At 44.1% G+C, this 18,311-nt stretch overlaps 1 protein-coding gene across 1 annotated transcript in view; it reads right to left on the minus strand.

The window, feature by feature from the left end:
* Window positions 1-18,311, minus strand: part of LOC142579792 (uncharacterized) — a 90,908-nt gene that overhangs the window by 46,423 nt on the left and 26,174 nt on the right. The window contains exons 2-3 of the mRNA XM_075690364.1: window positions 10,646-10,794; window positions 8,991-9,201 (exon numbers count right to left, since the gene is read on the minus strand). Coding sequence (XP_075546479.1) covers window positions 8,991-9,155 — 165 coding nt within the window. The 5' untranslated portion in view covers window positions 9,156-9,201; window positions 10,646-10,794. The remainder of the gene's footprint in view (window positions 1-8,990; window positions 9,202-10,645; window positions 10,795-18,311) is intronic.

Consider the following 18,311-nt stretch of genomic DNA (forward strand, 5'->3'; position numbering starts at 1 on the left):
AGCATCGCAAGAAAATCGCAGCCCTAATTAGGCAGTGCTACAAGCCACTGTCTTTAACAATCGCAGGAGCTGACATCCTGTTCTTCGGACGAAAATATTAATGAAAACGAGCGTCTGATTGACATGCGCCGATTAAAAAGAAATTTCGCTGTTGTAATGTATATCTATATTTGCCCTACAATATAAAAGACAAATACGCGAGCACGTCGAAGAACGCAAACAATGCAGACAAGTTCTCGCGAAGCTGGACTTCAAACAGAACACTATAGATAAAATAATCTTCCCACAAGCTAATATCTGTTCAAGTGTCTAACACCGCAGTCCTGCGCCAACTCGCGATGCCCACGACATATCGACATACATTGCTCATTAACTTAACTTACGGAAATGCATATTCACGGAAAAATTTCTTGCCAGTAAACTACCAGTGTAGCAGTAGCTTTCAGCATTTACGTAAATGTTTGTCCATCCAGTCCCTACAATCAGCGGTGGTAGCACATCACTGCAGAAAGCGAGTAAGCGGTCAGAAATGATACATTTCACGGAAACTCCCATCGTGAAACGGTTTGCTAAATGTGCACAGCAACATGGCGAACATACGCTCCGAAAATGCTCTGTTGTCAGTGCACAAAGCTTACTACATGAACCATAAGCTGCGAGAATGCGCGCAAGCGTCAGACTTGCTTACCTTCAACATGTGGTCAGCGAACTCTCTTTCGTCTCGCAGGCACCACGCGGAGACGCTTTTTCCAGCGCGAACAATGTAGAATTGTCGATGAACACCAGCACACGAAAGCACAACTTTCAACAAATTCTTCCACGCACCATAGTTCGAAGCCACAGTACCAGATATTTCACAGGCGAACGCGCACAGGCGAGAACAACGGCAGCTCGCACGGGTGCTGTAGTACACGGAAGACACTGGCTTATCACAGGAAGCATAAAGCGAACTAACAGCGTTACAAGAGTCCAGAAGTTTCCTAATGGTTAATGCACACGATACGGATCACACTTTGTTTATGCACTACTAAAATACGATTTAATTACCGTCTAACTGCAACGAGCACTCTCACCGCTCACACCAACACAACGTGGTCACACTGCGGCAGCGCCGCACTGCGGTTAACAAGTGAATATAGCCTCCGAGATTCGCATTTGCTTTTAGGGCGTGGAATTTCCAAAAGCACGGCCTTCGAGATTAAATTTTGTTACTGAGGGCAAGTCGTAGCTGGAAGGAAGGCTGGTATTTAAACACAACTTATTGAGTTTAAAGTGCCTTGGTGTGCTGCCTTGTTTTTTTAAGCATATACAGAGATTTTAGACGAACTATGCGCGAACTTTTGCCGGCGGACACGAGCCAATCAGCGCACAACATGTGCAGCTCCGTTTGCATGGGATGGCGGACCGTTTGCGGGCAGCCGCCATAGCGGCGAAACCCACCGATCAGAAATTCGGTATCACCACACATATGCACGCTTCCTATGGCACCCACTGGCATGTTTTTGAGAATCTGAGGCCATATCTTGAATAGGTGGAACAATATTTCCTCGTAGCGTAAGGAATAAAGGCGGCAGAACGTGGCGATGGCTGGCCTGCAGCGGCAGCTAGAGCTTCGGCCAAAGTGAAACAACCGTACTGCTTGCATGCTCGAGTGATCAGACAGATGCCCCCATACTCCGCACACAACTTTCATACTCAGCCAACTGAGAATTATAAATTATTCAGTTGTACGCCCAGGCAAGCATTTACGGGATCCGCGCTGATGTACTACCCCCGCTAATGTCAACGCAGCAATGACTACTTTTGGTAGCAGCGTGAACGCGACACGGACAAAAGGAGCAAACGCGACGCTGTTTCTTCAGAGTGTTTCTTCCTTGTTTCCACGCTGCCTTTGCGTTGCTGCTAAAAGTACGATGAATCCTAACGAACTCGCCCACTTTGCTATCTTGCTACAGCAATCGCTCGCAGTTTTGAAAAGAACGGCACTTTTAGCATCGACCGCCCATTTTGCTTTGGTGAATGAGCGAACTTTTGTGTATAATTTGTGTGAGCAGTAGAGAAAAGGTATCATAACAGGCCGAGGGCTGAAAAAAGAAATAGCGTAGAAAAAGCAACAAGTCAAAAAGTGCTTAGAATACCACGGTTTTGAGGGAGCAGTGTCTCCCAATGTTAAAGTTTTTTTTTCCGGTTTAGAGTATCAGAAACGTTATAGAGATTCAGTTTCACTACATTCTTTCGAATTAGGCGTTCTGAAAGTTAGCGTCAGCTCCAGTTCAGCTTTGGAGGTGGCAACGCTAATTCCACTGACGGCTGCAAATAAATCCTAACGAGCGTAATACAGAGACAATCGTAACGGACATATTATATTTTCGTGTAATGACGCTATTATGAAACCAATATAACACCACGAACAGCTACTCAAATAGTAGGTTGTATATTCATATACGCTCACAGCAAAGCGGCGGATTGGCCCTTTCGGGTCATGTAACGCAAGCTATCGAACACTGCACGTCGTGCCACCGCGCCTCCAGCCGCCGCGCAATCGTTATTTGTCGTGAGAGATAATTCGCTGCATGAGGCTTTGATGTACGTATGTATTGTTGATTGCGCGTGGCCGTCAGTGCATCGGATGCGGCCAAGATAGATAGGGAAGGGGAGGCAGGCGCCCCCCCCCCCTTTGTTTTTTACTTGGGTACGCCAGTAGTTAATACATCTTTCAGGTACATAATTTATCTCTGGGATGTGTTAAAAGGTAATCACTGGGTGCACTATATGTTATCTGGATGTGCACTCGAGGGAGTACGCAGCCAGGTAAAATAGAGCGCACACGGGTAACATCCTGCTGTAAACACAGAGGGAGTACACAGCCAGGTAACGTAGAGTGCACACACAGGTAACATCTTGCCGTAAACACAAAGGACACACCCTACAGGAAGTTCGTTTCCTCGAGTTCTAAGAAAGGATGAGTAAACATGCCGTAAACACAAAGCATGTTTCCTCAAGTTCACATAAAGGACAAGGAAACATATAGGTCACACAGGGCACAGGAAGGAAACATACAGGAAACATAAAGGTCATGACCATTTTCATAGGGGATGTGCGTATTTATTTACTTCGCTTATCTCACTTTGAGAAAGCATGCACTTTTTTTCTGTTCCTCTCTCTGTACGTACGCGTGCGATCCATGGCAAGCGGTAGCTTGGGAAATTGACTTTCATGCTGTTATTACACCTGGAGGAAAAGCGATATTGCCTGTTTTCTGAACCTAGTGGGCATACGCAGTTCTATCAATATTCCTGTTTTCATATGTATCTGCCAAGGGATCTTTTTATGTACAATGAAACAAAAAAATGTTTTCATCGACAATGTCCTAAATTACAAAATTTTTCTTATTCACTGGGAGAAAAAGTGTTGACCACATTTACCAGCCGCGCAAGAAAACTGAGTAAAGTAAAAAGGGAGACACGCACGAGCGCTTCGTGTGACCAGTGTGTTTTCTTTTTTTTTTGCTCTACAGTTAAATATTTTCAGCTTTTACCGCAGAGCCTAACCTTAGTTTGGAGACGCGGGATTGAAAACTCGCGCCCCACCATGAGGGCGGCAACTGGCCCCCACGAAAGCAAATACCCTCTGAAAGCGTTCGCTTCAGCGACATTGCTCGTTCGTCCACTATTCATCAGGGTAGAAAATTGTCTTTTTTTTTTTGCGCTGCAATATGAATAATGGTTTCGCACATACTTTTTCCATCAAATAAAACAAAAAATAATATTAAAGTAACAGAAAACTCTATAACAGGGAACACAACATTTTCCGTGATACGAAACACGTAATTGTCCTCAAACACACAACTGCTGGTCACGCAAAAGAGAAAAATAAATTTTCAATAACAGAAAAACTTAAAAATAGAAAACGTATCCTTACAGCAAATTTGTGGCAAGGCAGCTCTGCCAGAAAATTTGAATTTTTCAAGGAAATATTGCTTTTTGCAGTATATTGCGCAGTCCTCTGGCTATTGAACTCCTTGTTTTTGTTTGCACCCGCCGGCGAAGCTTGCCGTTTTTAACAGCCGGTTTGATTGCAGTCATTTGGTAAATATTCGTTTTAGCATATATATTTTTTTTCAGGCAACATATTCTGTTCCATCCTTAAACGATGCTGAAGGGTTCTCCTGTAGAGTTAATGTAAACAACTCTGGAGGAGAAGCTCCCCATAGCGCCCATCCATTGCAGTCGGCAACCGCAAGAGCGCCGTCATGTGCCTACTCTGTGCAGGCCCGCAGGGACATACAACGAGATGTGATTCCGATGAGACGCTGAACCCACGAGAACGCGAGCTCCTCTCAGAACGGCGGCATCCTTTCATGCACCGTAAATTTTACATAGAAATGTTGTAAATAGCGACCCCATTTTACGAGAAAAAAAATTGCGAACTTTGCACGTGTTTGCACGTACGTGCTGCGTGCTAAAGTCCTGTCTTCTCATAGTATTTTGAATGCGTTTAGCGTTACAAAACTAAGTCGCCCCAACGTAGCAAAACCTCTGAGGTTGCCACTTTTTTCACGAATGTTTACCCTCTAGAGTAAGTCTGCTAATTCTAAGTGTGCCCCACGCCACCCTAATTGAATGTCACAGGAAGCGGTGCTGAGCGTGCACTGTTGGAATGTCTTCCGCTGTGTTTTCCTTTTGGAATGTTTTACGACACCTTCCTGTTAATTATTCTTTTATTTTGTAACCTACACCAGTGAAAGTAGCACGAAGGCACAATACAGAGATTAAAAGAAAAAGCGTGCAGAGCCAGGACTACCTGAACTAAATCTCTGTATACCCATAATGTGAACGTGACACGCATATGGCCGCATCTCTTTATTATTATTATTTTTGTTGTCTTTATTGATCCGTGCAAAGTTTCTGTTTCACTACAGCTCTGAAATTACAACGTAAGTTGACTGCGCAAAGCCTGCTATCGACAAGAACTTTCTCAGGTCCAGAAACAAAGCCTGTTTTGTCAAACAGAAAACAAGCGGCTGGACAAAGAACTTAAAGAAACACGACGGCAACTGACTGAATTGAAACAGTACAGTCGTAGGAATAATCTTGAATTGAAAGGTATCCCCTGCAGTGAAAATGAAGTTCTTGACGAAACAATGCAAAAGATTGCAACATTCTTGAACGTTGATCTTATTGATGAAGACATTGATGCCATTCATCGTGTGCGCACAAAGGGTGACGGACCAGCCAATGTCGGTGTCAGGTTTAATGCGCGCCGAAAGCGCGACATGATCCTACAAGCAGCAAGAAAAAAAAAACCACAACAGCAATACTTAGCGCGGAAAAATCTCAACCGCTGTACGTGAATGAACATCTCTGCCCAGAATATAAGGCGCTACTCGCCAAGGCCATCCAAATGAAGCGACAGCAAAAGTGGAAATTCGACTGGGTATCGGATGGCAAAGTACTTATGCGGAAGACAGAGAATTCTAGGGTCATCAGCCTCACAAGTGAAGAAGATTTAGCCCAAATAGTGTGATCCCGTATATTTGGGGTATCCTGACAGATACAAGCTTTAAATCAAGATGGCTTGCACATCAAAGGAAATAGATGACCTTTGTTTGAACGAAAATGCGACCATTTTTCATTGTAACATGCGCACTTTAAGAAAAAACGTAAACCTGCTGACCTCATTTTTGTCGGTGCATAATTTCCTGTATGACGTCATTGCAACAAGTGAAACTTGGCTTTTGAATGATGAAATCGTAGATATGCCAGGGTACAGATTAATATCCCGCCCTCGTGTGTCACGTTATCGTGGGGGTTGTGTCGCCCTTTTTGTGAGAAATTATCTCGACTTTACAATACTGCCTTTGATTACATTCTCTTCCTGCGACATTGAAGTACTGTTCGTGAAAATAGAAACTGGCTATATCGTAGGCGTGCTCTATCGACCTCCCAACGCGAGCCTTGGCAGTTTTCTTGATAAAATGGAATCAATTTTATCTTACGAAACTGCCAAGCTACGCAGGTTGTAATCGTTGGTGACGTGAACATTGATATACTTAATCCAATACATAAGGATTATTCTTATTTCCTTAAATCGTTTAATTTCCGAAATTTGATATGTCAACCGACGCGTGTAACAAGCACTACGGCTACTCTAATAGATCACGCATTGACGAACATCGAGTCTGGAATTCATAGTGGAGTATACAGTCTACCTCTTTCAGACCATTTGCCTATCTTCACGGCATTTAACAACCAAAGTGTAAAGAATAAGGATGACGGGAGGCTTATAAGGAGATTAGACTATAGGAAGCTGAGAAATAAAATCCAAGAGGCCGACTTAGAACAAGTGTACAATGGTAATGTACACATAGAGTTTTCCAATTTTATTCGCTTAATTAGCCATTTGATAAATGAGTGTAGCAGTACATATACTCGTAATTGTTATAAGCAGCCTATCTGTCCATGGATGACGACACAAATTTTGGAAATACTTAAAACAAAAGAATACTGGTATGACAAATGGAGGCATAATAGCAGTAATGCTTACTACTTAGGTCAGTACAGGACATTTCGCAACAAAGCGGTGTCAATGATGACAGTCCGAAAGAGATATTTTAATTCTAAACGTATCAGTCAAGCTGCCGGCGACTCCAAGCAACTGTGGCGAATGGTAAACGAGGTTACTGGTAAAAAGACAAAAAAGTGTGTTTATCCTCCCACTGTCGATGCAGACACTGTCGAGGACTTCAACACGTATTTTACTACTGTAGGCCCAGCACTAGCCGCTCAACTACCACAGCTAAATAGTGAAGCTCCTCCCGCTCCTAATCCAGTAGTAAATTCGTTTATTCTAGTAGAGATAGACAGTGACATCGTTTCAAACGTATTAAATACACTAAACAATAAAGCGCCAGGACCCGACGGCATTTCTGTAAGGGTGTTAAAGGAAAATCTTGATATATTAGGCCCAGTTTTGTGTCGAATGTTCAATCACTCTATTACTCAAGCAATATATCCAAATTCTCTAAAAATTGCCAAAGTCATTCCAATCCATAAAGAAGGTGATCCGTCTGACCCTTCAAATTATAGGCCAATCTCTGTTTTAAGTATAATCAATACTGTTTTTGAAAAAAAAATTTATCGAATCGGATGAAAATATTCATTGATAAGTACAATGTGCTCTGCCATCAGCAACATGGCTTCAGACCTCGTTTCTCAACAGCTACTGCAGTCTTGACGTTAACGCAAAAGATAAATATGGCTTCACAATTAAATAAACTAGTAGCTGTCGTCTTTTTAGACTTAAAGAAAGCATTCGATATAGTGAATCATTCCATCTCATTGGACAAACTTAAAGATTGCGGGTTTCGAGGCAAAGTATTTGACTTTTTATCAAGTTATATGCATGATCGATCTCAGGTCATTAAAATCAATAATATAACTTTTTCAAAACAAAATATTGTTACTGGAGTCCCTCAAGGCTCCGTATTAGGTCCGCTTCTTCTTTCTTTGTATATAAATGACCTGCAACAAATTATAGACTCTGCAGAAATATTCATGTACGCAGACGACACATGTATTATAGTAACTGCGGATAATATTGCAGAACTTAGTGATAAAGTAAATGTAGAGTTAAATAGAATTTGCAACTGGTTCTTGGCGAGCAAATTAACAATTAACACAAAGAAAACAAAATATATTGTTTTTCAGTCACGCTTCAAAATTGTAGATACTACACCTTTAAACATACATATAAATAGCATCCCATTGGATCAGACAAGTTCTTACAGATACCTTGGGGTAATTTTTGATAAGCACCTGCAATGGGAAGATCACATAAACAGTGTCTGCTCTAGATTGTCATCTGGTTGCTAGGGCTTAATTCCAGCCCGCGAGTACTTTGACACCTCAGTTTTACGACTTATGTATTTTGCTTTTATTGAAAGTCACTTAAGGTATTGCATTGACTGGTGGGGATGGGCGTATAAAACCATATTAAATCCGATTATTAGGCTCCAAAAACGTGCAATTAGAATTATGTCTCATTCTAAGAATTACGATCACACGGCTCCATTATTCCACGAATATCGCATATTACCATTTGACTATTTACGTCAGCAGAGCATTTCATTGTGTGTCTATAGGGTTGTTAGATTCAACCACCCATTCAGGTCATCCATATTTTACTCGTCTTCGCGATGTACAAGAAATGTAACTGCAGGTCACTTTAATCTCGCACCGTGTAGCAATATATACGGAGAGCGTATGCTACAGTTCACAGGCATTAAAATCTGGAACGGACTCCCAGCGAGAGTCATCAATTCCTCGAACTTCCCTAGTGCTCTGAAACAATATTTTCTTTCTTTGTTAAAGACAGAGTAAATAATCTAGTTCTTGATAGATCTGTATAAAGCAAGAATTATTACATTTTTTAGATTATTTTCTGATTATTCCATGTAATTAGTATGACGCTATTGTGTTGTTTTGTTATGCATTGAAATGTCTTATTGCTCTCGTTTTCTTATTATGTACGTATTGAATTTCATCAATTGTATGCCTTATCAACCAGTTCAGTACTAATCGATATTACCTGCAATTTTTTGTGGGATACGTAAAAGAAATTAACATCATAGTACACATCTTTACATTGCGATATGTATTCTCTTGTGTTTGAACTGTGCCCCTTAAACAGTTATTTTGCACTCTGCTGTATTCACTTCCTTTTAGTTGACGTGTGAATCAGCAACCAACACCTTTGTATGTAGTTACTGTTCGTTTTTTATTCCTGCTATGCTAGGATTTCCTTTATATTTTTTGTATCGGACCTTTAACTAGCCTTCGGCTACAGGTCCGGCAAGTGATTGTTACTTGTGCATAATAAGCTGGAAAAAATAAAACTCAAACTCAAAACACTTTCTCCCTAGCCCTAAAACGTCGTACTACAGAGAAAGCTCTTTGACTATGGTCCCTGTGCTTCGAAGTGAGGCTTACCTTTTGCGACAGTGCGTCATGCGGTGTCGTTGGGGAAGCTGGCCGCTGATGTGCGGAACCTGGCCCCTGATGTGGGGAAGCTGGCCGCTGGTATGGGGACGCCGGCGCATCCCAGCTGCGTGGCGTCAACAGACCACGAAGTGCGCTTAAGGGTGAACTTGCCATCTTTTCCAGGTCCGCTTTGAAAGGGTTCCCTGGACCTGAATGGCTTCTGCGTAGATTCAGGGGTACAAAGTTTGTGCGCGGGCAAATTAAAGAATTACACAGCTGACAGAGCAGAACATTCTTCAGAGAGTGCAATTCCGTAATTAATTGTGCACTTCTGGGCATCAGCTTCACCATTTCAACCTCCTCCTTTAATCCTTGTCTCGGCTAATCCCCCCCCCTCCCACACACACACACACTCCTTCCGTTTCTTTGATTAGAAGTTCAGAGGCGCGTTATTGTGGTCGTCATCTCCACCTTTCTCCCAATAAAGTTTATCGCTCTAGATGTGGTCAGTGTTGAGAAATCATAAAGACGAAGAAAGAGTTTGATTGAATAGGCCGACAAAAAAAAGAAAAAACGCGGTGGCAACTACCTGCCAAACTCTACATTGCGGCATCACTTCGGGTGTGAATAATCATATATGCTTTAGCCATAAACGGAAAGCATAAACACAAGTCGCAAATATGTCTACGTTGCAGATACATCGCTGTCTGCATTTTCTATCGATACACTTTATTAGGTGCGCCAGGAGAGCACTGAGAACCGCAGAAACTTTACAAACAAGTAGCGCCAGAGCTGACACATGTAATAAAAGGAGCCTGCAGTTTTGAGTAGTGCATGTTCCTAATTAAACTATGAAACCGACAACCACGTTTGGTAAGGAAACTTTGTACTTTCCAATGGCTACACGCGTAAAGCGAAAGTTGCGGTTTCCGTTCCCAGCGGTAACAAGTTATCACTTCGTGCACTTTCATTTTTTTCTTTTCCTTGTTTATTTTCTATATTTCGATTTCAACCCCAGCTGATTACCTCTATGCTTTACTTGACTTGATTAACTGTTGGCTTTGGACGGTCGTGACCAACAAATATCTAGAGCCTCTGTTTCCCTTCTAGTTTTCATAATACAAGAGGAGCTGGGTGTCGGCTAATCTCTTTAAGTGCGTACTCTACCTAATAATGCGCGTAAATTAGTGTTCGCGATTATAGTGCATGCGGAAAATGCACTCGAATGGCTTGTATATGCACTTGTATATGGGCTCAGAAATATTTCTGGTGGTCAAAGCGCGTCATGGTTACTTATTCGTGACATGGTGCTCCTTGTGCGAGTGGCTCTGATTCTTATGGCATGGGGAATTCAGACTCGAAGGGGACATCCCGTCGGCCCTCTTCTCGACAGCCACCGGTGCACAGCCGTAGATGTAGATATAGCTCCTTCGGAAATGCTGGCACAGCTACGAACCTTCTTTCTGCTGCTTATTTCTTTTCTCCGATCTACCGGCACGAGATGTCTAAGTGCAGGTACACCACTCTTAATTATTTCTACACATGAAGCCAAGGATCTCTCAGATCTCCGACAAAATAGTATGCAAATAGTATGCAAAATAGGTCTGAAACGAAGATCAGTCGTCGCGGGTGCAAGCAAGTGAAATCAAAATCAAATGGCTTACGCATGAAAGTCTGGTGACAGGTACCGCTCGTGCTTGTGCCGATTATGGTGGCGTGAACGCTTATTCCGGACACGGTGCTCCTCGTGCCCGTGCCTCCGATTCTTGTGGCCTGGGGACTTCGGACTCGAAGGGGACGCCACGTCGGCTTCCTTCCCGACAACCATCGGCGTAGATGTAGATGCAGATCCTTGAGAACTACTGGCACAGCTATGGACCTTCTTTCTGCTTCTTCTTCCTTTTCTCCGGTCTAGCCGCTCGCGATGGCAAAGGTTTACGCCCAGACAAGAAAATACCTCAACACCGGCCTTTCCTCATTATGTGTCTCTCACTCTCGACACTTTCCGGTCGTTTGTGATACCAAAGACGAAGAAAGCATTTCCACCTTCTCATTTTTCGATAATGAAAAAAAGACATTTGAGAAGGAGCAAATTGCCGCGACGCTGCATAACTATAGGCAGGGAAACGTGCAGGAAACAAGGACGAAGAGACGCGTAAAACAAGGCGGGAAGGGTACAAGAATACCACCTAGTTCCAAGTACGTGCCACAAAGTTTATTTAGGTTAAAGCATTACATTACATTACGTTTTTAGCATTAAAGGGAACATTTTATGGGTGATATATGTGCAAAGAAAGAAGTGCGGGTTTGAAGCACGGGTTTTGTGGAAAATTCCTTAAGACGAAGCTTTAGCTCCGGGCCAACTCGAATTTCCCTATTGGAATACAGGCAGGATGCGAAAATCCTTTTATATGACAACTGCTGGACAAATTCGAATTAAGCTATAGTTTCATTTCAGGAAAAAAGTTTACATTTGATGACGGCAAGAATGGAAATTTTTATTCAAGGCTGGCAATATTTTACAAATATAGCCGTAAATTGGTAAGATGTAAAAACTTAGTGGTACAAAGTTCACATGTAAGTAACTGTGCACAAAAAGTCAGATATTGCAGTTATGTGTGTTGGAGCATCTCAATCGAAGAAATATGAAATATCAGTCCATACCTTGCGTAAAGTGTTAACAATGTTTACAAGAGTTTCTTAAAATTATGCTCCCAAATGAGTTGCAAATTTGAAAGTCGTGCATAATCTAACAATTCTCTACACTTTAACGGTATCATTAGGCTCAGTTTACGAAATTGTCATATGTTTCATATTGCAGCACGCTTGAAGTACAAGCTTTTTAAAATTGCCAAAGTGATATTCAAAAAGGTATTGATGGAAAATATGAAGATCCACTTGATATACTTGCAAGATTTTCCCGCGTTCTTTTATATACATAAAACCTTTGCCAAATTCGGGCAATAATTAGTGAGAAAAAGAATTTTTCATATCCATGTATTCAGCTAGGAGCTCCCGAGCTAAAGCTTCCTCTGAAGCAAGTGTTGAGTAACTTGATCGGGCCGTTGTAGGCAATGTTTATTAAAGTGCTAAGGGAACTGCAAGTGACATTAACATCACATTAGACTGAAATAGAAGCCGCACCAGGGATGATGTGAGTAGAAAATTTATCATTCCTGTGTAAATAAAACTCTGAAATTATTCAACCGTCGATTTCTCTCTTTTTACTGCGTTATACGAGGTAGGCTTTGCTGGTATCCTCGGTAAAATAAGGGATTAATCTTGTTTATAATACAAATTATGTAAAGAGTACGGGTGACATGTAGAAGTTCATACTGCGTATGGTAATCGCGTCCTTTGCAAAGCGTTGCCCATAAAAGTGCTCAGCAGCATTAATAGTACGCTTTTGTACAAACATGCCACTCGTTTTATGCGCTAACTTCCAACTAATCTTTATTTTAAGAATACCTTAATACATAAACTCAGAAAACAGCATATGCAAGAAAGTGGCAAGTCTAGATGGACCAAAACAGCGTAAAATAATTGAAATTCTGGGGTTTTACATGACAGAACCACGTTCTCATATAGAAGCAGGCCGTAGCGGTGAACTCCACGTTAATGTTGGCCACCTGGGCTAGGTGCACTGAAATCTTGGCACACGAAAACCAGCACTCTCAACACCGCGTTACTGCCCGGCACGAGCAGGGTCAGGGCTTAGATACCTAATTCCTTCTCTAGTACGTTGAAGTTTTATAAAGGACACCATACACTTCATTGTGATCTTTTGGTGATGAGACAGGATTGCCTGTGCTCTCTTGAACGCCATCGGTACGCGAGTCCCGAAGCGCGCGCTTTACGTCGCCTCCAGTGATGGCGGCACACTGTGTGGCGCCTTCTTCAGGCGATTGCCTTCTTCTAGCAGGGCATCGCGCTTTGTCTCCCCGGCGTCTTTAGCTACCTGACGTGCCGCCTTCAGCCGACTTTCTTCTTCTAGCGCGGCAGCGTCCATATGGACCAGTGCACAACATGGCGTGGTGCGATGTGGTGCGGTGTGGTGCGGTGGAGTGTGCCGTTGCGATCATGCACTACACCCATTTTAAAATTCTGCCTAGTATCATCTCCAACCAATCTGCTTTGGCGGTTGCCATTTAATCCTTACATTTACTCTCGGTTACGGGACAGGGTGCGATTTCTTCGCTTGCCACTCGAAATTCCAGTTTGATGGCGTTTGGCCAACTCACCTCAGTGCGAAACCACGCGGACGACGCAAGAAAGTTTGGGACCGAACCATTCATATAGGGGTGCATTAGCTAGCGAATCTTTCCATCGCAGACCGAGCAGCTATGGCATGCTCCGCGTCCAGAAACGTTCTCTTGAATTTGTAATTCGCCCCAGTGAAACTCCAAGGAGGTGGCAACTCGCGCTTCTGTCGCTTGGACGCAGAATAGAACGCTCACGATCGGCCTCCAGTGCGCGATCTTTGTCAGTAGCCTGCGTTCGACTCCGACGATTAGACTCTCTCATCAGCTTACATCCGTTCTTCGGAGCTAAAGCCACTGGCCGTATCCTCAACTTTCTCACGGGCGCGTTGTCGCTGGTTATAGTCGATTATCTGCTGTCGACGCCTCTCCTCGTATATACAAGGCTTGTTCTTCGGCCGTGCGCACAATGAGTGGTCTTCCCACTTTTCTCATTTTCGTTGCAGTTGCAACTGTTGCAGTGGTCCACCTGCGCAATGCACAATCCGGTTCTTACACACCACGGCAGCTGCCACGGCTCACGTCCCCGTGTTTTCCCGCCACAACTGCCGCGCCGCTGTATTGAGGGCAGACGACAGCAGACGCAGCCGGCAGCAATGGCGGCCAGCGCGGGTGGACTGGGCAAGCGCGGCGAGCGGTCAAATCCCGTGTATTTTTTTTTTATCCTGCGCCGTACTATCGCTCGTTTTCTTTTTTGTTCACTTTACAGATGTTAAAGGGGCCATGAACTGCCCCTAGGGATTTGCGAAAAAACACATTCAGCGGATGGTACATGCTGCTGTGAACATCTCAGCCAAATTTTGCACTCGTGCGCGACGCGTGGGGCTCACAAGCGGAGCACGAAGTCACCTTTTTCTCAAACACTCTCGCTTCAAAAGAAGCCATTTTTCTCACTCTCTTCTGCGTACATTATTTCGTCATAAAGCACATTCCCTTAGACGGCTCGTATTGGCCGTTCGCTGACATCAGTCAAGAAGGGTGTTTGGATCAGTGTGCTTGCTCGTACTGTTAACTTGGATATTAATTGACACAGTTAACTAAGCGGACTGAAGTATAGCTGATGTAAGAGAAAACTTCACTTTGAGTTTTCATATGGATGACGCACTTTCGGGTGAAGCCAGCTGTCGTCTGCTGACGCTCAGCCATGGCTCAGCGGCGCCCAGAGCCAGCGCGCCCGCATCCGTGCGAACTATTTTGGCCGAACTGCCGTTTTGGCATCGCCGCCTTCGTACCTCGTTTGTTTCGAGTGGTTTTGAACACCAGAAGTGGTCTCAAGCCTTAGGAAGCTTATGATGCGGCGCTGCCGCTTAGTTCCATCGCCGCTGATACCGTGGTGGTCAGTGCGTACACTGAGTACAATATGCGAGCACACAGCGGGATTCATCGGCGAGCTCTTAGGCGCGCTAACGATGTAACTATACACGCAATTGAAAGAAGCCGCACACAGACGACGTTACCAACCATGGTTTGGAGGACGAGTTGCACAGCTGCGCGCACTCAGAAGCAGGCGACCGGAAATACCGTGTTGCCAACAGTACCCAGCACTCGTTAATTTGCGCGAAAATAGCAGCGAAAGAAGAAACACAACATTGAAGTCTGGTGATGTAATGTCGTGGGCGGGGCATCTCCATAGGCTCCGCCTCCCTCCGTCGGAACGGAGGATGTGGAGAAGAAATGAGAGACATAAATATTCCTCTCGTGATATCTACGCTCCTGCTAGGTCTTTTAAAAAAAATTATTTCCCTTATATGTTTCTGGGAGGTACAAAACTCGTCCGAAGGTGCTTTGGAGGCTTCACAGAAAGGTGGCTCAAGCCCTCTTTGACCAATCCGGATGCCCCCCGCTACGGTACCACGTAGTGCCACCATCTTTTTGAGAAATTTACGGAGGTTAACCAGCCCACACACTCTCCCTACGCAACCACGCATACCAGTCATGCATACACGTCCGTCAGGTAAACAGCTTCGCTGTAAAAGGGGAACATATTCGCTCTTCTACGACCCCATTCTTTGCCTCCGTTCTCGTGTTTTACGCAGTTTAACAACACAAAGCACTAACTCGCTTGTCTGCTATTCTACAACAGTTGACAGCACGATCTTTCACACTCAGTAATTCCTTTCTTTTTTGGTCAGTGCCTAAGCGCATTTGCCTTAGTCACCTTGGGAGACAAATCACTTTACCACTGACTAAATAACAATCCAGGCATCCCCAGTCACTGTGAGAAACGCTGCTGTCAAACGCAGTGACCTGGTCGCGTTGGGCATCGAATGTGAAACTCTCTGAGCAGCGTACTTTGTGCTTTCAGTTCTTAGTCCTTTATCCATGGCATGTAATACGCACGCCTTGTGCGCGGATTTAAAGCGCAGAGTCATCGAGCTGCTTCGTCAATATACATAACCGATATGCAAAGCCCGCAGTGCCGCGTCTCCACACACCAGCACCAGTTGGACCTTAGCCAGATGAAGAAGCACGGGCTGAAAATCATACGGCATTGAATTCATTTGTGAAACACGATGGTGTAGTAAATAACGGCTGCAAGAACATTGTTATCACGGCAGCAATATGAAGAATCTAGGGGCCTCATAACGTAAAACTATTCCAATATGTTTCTATTCCAATCTTCTGACGTCAAATTTGCGTAACCACCGACGCAAGCACCGGGCGGTCACCTACAGGGTTGTCTGTACAGACCAATCAAACACTCTCCTCGTTCATAGGAGGTCACTTTTGTTTGCTTGAAAAACGAATAACATTGCCTACACTGAGCGGCTTGTCGTATCTAATTGGCTGACAAGAGGTGAGGAGAACGCTCAAGTGGAGAGGGATCCGCTGGGGCACAGCCAGTGAACTTAAAATCGATAACCGGATGAAGAGGGTGGTGCCGGCGTCTGCGATTGGTCGGCTTTCCCTTAATTAGCTTGTGGTGGATGGTGGAAAATCGCGGCGGCATGCAGCGGAAGCTTAAGAATGACGATAAAACTGACCCTCAGCAAAGAAGAGTTGGCAGAATGAGGTGGTAAACGTACCGAAAGTGCTCGAAAACGTTACACGGCCACGCAAGAAGCTTTACTATACGCAAATACACCCATGCTCTCCGGCAGGTGGGAGTAGCCAGCGTCTCAGCGATCGGCGGCAGCCATCTTTTATTCCTTTCGGAACGGGGCAGCCTGCGGCTATTCCGAAGAATATTCAGTTTTGTTCGGCATATTAATGCATCTTTATCGCGTACACGTCACTTTGACGCGGTGAGATTGTGCGGTTTTGTGACGTCGCGTTACAGGCAGGCGAAGTGGGTGCAGCCCGGAAACTTTTTACCGATAGCCGAGGGCTAATGTCGAAAAGGGGTCGAATCAGAAATAACTGTTTTTCTTTTTTCTGTCAAATCATGCCTAATCAGTGTGTACACATCATATCAGATGGGGAGCTATGGCAGTTTTCGTGACGTCGCGTGACAGACAAGTGAATTGGGGGTGGTCGAAAAAAGTTTGTGACCAATCGTGGAGGGCTGATAGCAGAATTGGAATAGAAAAGTTTGGAATAGTTTTACGTTATAGCGCCCTAGGTCACGTGGCCGCGCACTACAAGAAAAATAATAAAAAAATTCATGCGTACCTCAACTAGTTCAGACAGATATTCTCACACATGCCTGCAACAGGCATGGAAACTGATGTGACCGATCTTCTCAGCTTCCGTTCTTCACGCTTGCCAAGCCTTAGAAACGCACGAAGAAGTCCAAGAGGGCTTATTAAAGATTGTTCGGTGATCTTGATAAGAGCCAAATAAGTGCGTCGAAAAGGCTCACTTGGCAACGACGACCAAATCCGTCAAATGGAAGTCGTGTTGGCAGCTAACACAGTATGCAGTCCTTCATTTGGCTACAGTCTCAGTTGTATTAAACCACGCGCGTGCTCTTGTCATAAGAAGCCAAAACACACTGACACCAAGGACACCATAGGGGAAATTACTTGTGCTTAATAAATGAAATGATGAAACGATAAATTAATAGAAATGTAACTGGGTGCAAAGTCAGCTTGCAGCTGCGGCGGCGCCGTTCCCCCATCCACTTTATTGAGTATTTATGTTTCCTAGTGGAACCCCGGCAGTGTTAGCCAGCGCCCCCGCAAGGTTTGTGAGTGGTGGCGCCTGCTACCACTCCCATGGTTCTACTAGGAAACATAAATACCCAAGAAAGTCGATGGCGAAACGGCGCCTGGGTAGCTCAATTGGTAGAGCGTCGCACGCATAATGCGAAGGTTGGGGATCGTTACCCCTGCGGCAAGTTGTTTTTCGTCCACTATCATTTCCATTATGTCATTGTTTCATTATTTCATTTATTAAGCATAATTAATTTCCCCTATGTTGTCCTTGGTGTCAGTGTTTGTTGGCTTCTTACTACATGACTAATAAAATCAGGCCCCTCGGTTAACCCGCTTTCTTCTCGTTCATTACATAATAAGGGTCTCGAATCCGGCAACCTTGATGCCTTCAGGTAGCATGTGTTGGTTTACTGACCGGTTGTATTCACCGAAAAACATTACGTTCTCCTGTCGTCAGTGGCAGAAAGATGTTCCACATCCGCCGCCAAAGTTTGTGAGTGGTGGCGCTGCCTAACAATCCCAGGGTTCTACTAGGAAGCATAAATACCTATGAAAGTGAACGTAGCTCAATTGGTAGAGCATCGCACGGGTAATGCGAAGGTTGTGGGATCGGTCCCTACCTGCGCCAAGTTGTTTGTTCATCCATATTCAATTCCAAAACTTTGTAATTTCTTTAACTAAATCAGTAAGTACAAGTAATTTCCCCGGTGTTTTCATTGGTGTCTATGTTTGTTGGCTTCTTATAATACCCCAAGTTGTGTGTGACAGAATTTGAAGAATGTTCACGGTTTTTAGGCATTTGTATCTAAGGTACTTCAGGTGTGAAATAAAGGTTAGTCTAGTGTCAAAAATCACGCCTAAAACTTTGTGTTCTGGGATCAGAAGTATGCGCTGCCCCTGATGTTCTACATTAGCATTTGATATGAGGCATCTCTTTTGTGTGAAAAGAACACAGGTACTTTTGCACTTTTACT

Source organism: Dermacentor variabilis, chromosome 4 (assembly GCF_050947875.1).
Source record: "Dermacentor variabilis isolate Ectoservices chromosome 4, ASM5094787v1, whole genome shotgun sequence".
In the NCBI taxonomy this organism is placed as follows: domain Eukaryota; kingdom Metazoa; phylum Arthropoda; class Arachnida; order Ixodida; family Ixodidae; genus Dermacentor; species Dermacentor variabilis.